General features: G+C 35.1%; 1 protein-coding gene across 1 annotated transcript; it reads left to right on the forward strand.

Moving 5' to 3' along the window:
* Nucleotides 1–2,776: 2,776 nt before the first annotated feature.
* LOC134692565 (uncharacterized) lies at nucleotides 2,777–3,883 on the forward strand. The gene has a single exon (XM_063553023.1). The coding sequence runs from the start codon at nucleotides 2,777–2,779 to the stop codon at nucleotides 3,881–3,883; it is 1,107 nt and encodes a 368-aa protein (XP_063409093.1).
* The last annotated feature ends 341 nt before the right edge of the window (nucleotides 3,884–4,224 follow it).

The following is a 4,224-nucleotide window of genomic DNA, read 5'->3' on the forward strand; positions in this document are numbered from 1 at the left end:
TATTTTTTTATATTTCACTTTCTGTTACTATTTGTTATTATAGGCAACGTCTGTACCAAATACTTTTCATGAAACTGACTACGTCGTGGCAAACAAAAAATAAAGAAAATATCTCGAAAAGTTGTGCCAAATACGACTAAGGTATGAAAAAATCCTTAGTTTTTCGAAAAATTCAAGTTTTGACAACAGGCGGTTAGGGCCGATTTCGGCCTCAATTTTCAAGCTTATCTAACGAAATATTTCAGACACTTTTTAAACACTTATTTTTTGATTGACAACATATTTGTTACGTTCGGACGTGTTTTTCAACAAACTGTGCCCTCTACTTGCCGACTTATTTCTTTATTATTATGAGGCTGACTTCATGCAGGAACTTCTTAGGTAGAAAGATAAGAAGTTAGCAATATCCTTTAACTCTACTTTCCGCTATATAGATGATGTTCTTTCACTAAATAATTCAAAATTTGGTGACTATGTGGAACGCATCTATCCCATTGAACTAGAAATAAAGGATACAGTTAAGTCGGCTTCATATCTTGACTTACATCTAGAAATTGACAATGAGGGTCGGTTGAAAACAAAACTTTACGACAAAAGAGATGATTTCAGCCTCCCAATTGTGAACTTTCCATTTCTAAGTAGCAACATTCAAGCAGCACCTGCAAACGGGGTATATATCTACCAATTGATACGATATTCCTGCATTTCCTATCATGACTTTCTTGATAGAGGGTTGCTTTTCACAAGGAATATATCAAACCAAGAGTTGCAAATAGTGAGGTTGAAATCATTCCTTCGTAAATTTTACGGACGCCATCACGAGTTGTTTGACCGTTATGGAATAACCGTTTCACAAATGATATCGGATACGTTCCTTGCGTCGTAACTATAATCCCCTTCCCTTTCATGAATGTGACCTACCGAATTATACTACTTACCGGATTTGATATCACATAAGCAACACGACGGGTGCCACATGTGGAGCAGGATCTTCTTACCCTACCGGAGCACCTGAGATCACCCTTAGTCTTTGGTGGGGTTCGTGTTGTTTATTCGTTGATTTTCTATGTTGTATCATGTGTACTATTGTTTGTCTGTTTGTCTTTTTCATTTTTAGCCATGGCGTTGCCAGTTTGTTTTGAGTTTGACTGTCCCTTTGGTATCTTTCGTCCCTCTTTTAAGTCTCTGTTTTATTTGAATTAATTTAACCTGTCGCATCTGTGTTTATCCTCAACCTTTAAATATATTATGTATTATCATCAAATAAAACTTACATTTCAATATTATGAATGAACACGAATGCGGCCACTTTCTTTTAAGACGGAAACCGTCTAAAATTGAAATAAGATGCTAAAGAAGATATCAGTAATTTAACATGACTTAAAGATGCTAGTACACGATATATATGTGCATTGTATTGTAAAAAAAAAACAGCCCATATTTATGTAGCAGAATCATTATACTTTCCAAAAAATAGCTTAACTATTACATTTTCACAATTTTGTAAAACTGCTATATTTTGGGGCCAAAAAGGGGTCTTACTGAACCTACTCCTGTATTAAAATGACCATATAATTAATATTCCTGTCAACACCGAAGTGCTGACTACATGGTTGGTGATAGCCGCGGGGACGAAACGTCCACCAGCAGTGAAATCTACCCAGTAATGCAATTAGTTATCAAAGGTACCTGGATTATAATTAATACGCCAGACGCGCATTTCGTCTACATAAGACTCATCAGTGACGCTCAAACCAAAATAGTTGTAAAGCCAAGCAAGTACAAAGCTGAGGAGCATTGAGGACAATAAACGAAGAAAGAATAAAAAAATAACATAAAAACAAGAACAAAATGCATCGATAAAAAGGTTCTTGAAAGTAAACTCAATCAGTTTTAGCTTGTTACACGGATTTGCTTTCTCTCAATCGATTTATGACTTTCGAACAGCGAAATACTACTTTTGATTTTATTTACATATTTTTACAAATGAAACAGATTAAATATTTTCTTATATCAAGCTGACAAATAGCTAAAAAAACAAGAGTAATTCGATGCTTGTATGAAAATCAAATTATCAGTATATAGAAACTAGCTGAAACATGATATAAGAAATAAATAATCGAAGTATTTAAGTATATCGCAACTGGATCTGCACTATAACTTTAACAAATATGTATACATTTTAGATATTTTAAAGAAAATGGCATCAAGAAGTGCAGATATCTGCATACTCTGCACGGAAGATGATATATCCAATAATGCAATCACCTGGTGTACAGAATGTGAGGTCTTTCTTTGTACAGACTGCGAAAAACATCACAAAAGATCAAAGGCATCTAAAGAACATAGCACGATGTGTACGGTTGATTACCACAAACTACCGCAATTTATGCACGAAACGAGCAACCGGTGCATAGACCATGACAAAAACTACGAACTGTATTGTTCTTTCCATTCATGTCCTTGTTGCATTCAATGTATCGCCAATAAACACCAGAAGTGTCAAGACCTGAAAGCCCTTGATGACATTTTAAAAGATTTTAAATCATCTGCTGCTGCTATTCCGCTCCTTAAAAAAGATTTAAAAGATTTGAGAGAAAGTTTCGAAGAAGTAATAAAACTCTTAAAGGACAAAATCAAAACAATCCATATTCAAAAAACGAAAGGCATTCAAGAAGTAAGGACAACGCGCAAATTACTAAATGATTACTTCGACAAATTAGAAAGAGAAATCCTTGACGATTTAGACTCCAAACATTCGAAATTGACATCAGACATGGGGGCACTGGTTCAACAAATGGAAAACAGCGCAAAACGGATTGATCAATTACAGGATGACTTTTCTACTATGACTAAGCATGCAACTGAACTGCAAACATATATCGGCCTTCGTGAAATCGAAAAATCTACATCTCAAGAAGCAAACTACTTGGATGAGTTAGTGAGTGGCAGCCAGTTAAATGATGTGGAAATAACAGTTTCTTCTACTGTAAAGTCCGTTTTACAAGATATCAAATCTTTTGGAAATATCTCTGTCAAATCATCAACAAAAACATTCCAGACTAAGATTGGAAGAAAAGATCAAGCCCAGCATTTGGTTCCAATGGTTTATGGAATAGAGCAAATCAAGCCTTCGCTTTTGAACAGCTTAAGCGTTCCGAAAGGTGATAGCCTTAAACGTATTACCGGTCAGATATTACCAGATGGTATGTTATTACTTTTTCATAACAAAAAGAATACCTTGATTCAGTACAATAGTGATGGTACCTTTATGAAAGAGCTGATGGCATTCAAAGAGCAACCCTATGATGTATGCTTTGTTAAGGATAATACAGTAGCGGTCACGTTTAATCATGCTACAAAGGTGCTGCTGGTTGATGTAGAAAAAAATCAACTCATAAAAACTATAGAACTTGCTCTTTACTGTTACGGAGTTTCAAGTGATGGTGAAGTTTTGGTTATCAGCCACAAAGAGGCTAGAAAAACTACGATACTGAATCTGACAGATATGACAGAAGAAATTTTAGAAGGTATTCGTCTCCACCGTATTTCACTGTTTAATGGGAACATTTATGGCACTTATTATTATGAAGACAGAGTTGACTGCTACAGAATAACTGGTGAGCATGTATGGACATTTACTCACGAGGATATCTATCAACCAGAGGGAATTGCTGTGGATATGAACGGATTTGTTTATATAACTTCTCTAGGGAAAAATAAAATCGTGGTCCTGTCATCAGATGGTAAATCAAGTAGAACAGTACTTTGTAAGGAGGATGGAATCATGGAACCGTATGCCATTGACATCAACAAAGAATTGAGAACCATGATGGTTGCGTGTGTGGATGGGAAGACTTGTGCTTTCATTTTCAAAATCTGATCTATGAAATTAAAAAAGATATCGAAAGATTTACTATCATACTAGGGTTTTTGTATATAAAAATAAATTAGAACGTATGATTTCATCGATCTGTAATCTTTATTAGTTAGTTTTGCATTAATAATAACAAAAAAAACGTAAATTGCTTTCAGGCTAGTTAGATTTCTTTACAAAAAATATCTTTAATAAATCACTGAGAAATCAGTGCTGGGATTGTTATACCCGTATGATATAATGTGTCGATCCTTCCGTCGGTCAGTCAGTCCGTCCGCCAGTCATGTTCTTGCTATCTCAACTCTTCTGAAAGAGGGACGAAAGATACCAAAGGGACAGTCAAACTC

The sequence above is a fragment of the Mytilus trossulus genome, chromosome 12 (assembly GCF_036588685.1).
Source record: "Mytilus trossulus isolate FHL-02 chromosome 12, PNRI_Mtr1.1.1.hap1, whole genome shotgun sequence".
NCBI lineage: Eukaryota > Metazoa > Mollusca > Bivalvia > Mytilida > Mytilidae > Mytilus > Mytilus trossulus.

Bases quoted from the DNA above. Each gene is read 5' to 3' on its own strand.
- LOC134692565 (XM_063553023.1), top strand. From the start codon at position 2,777: ATGGGGGCACTGGTTCAACAAATGGAAAACAGCGCAAAACGGATTGAT.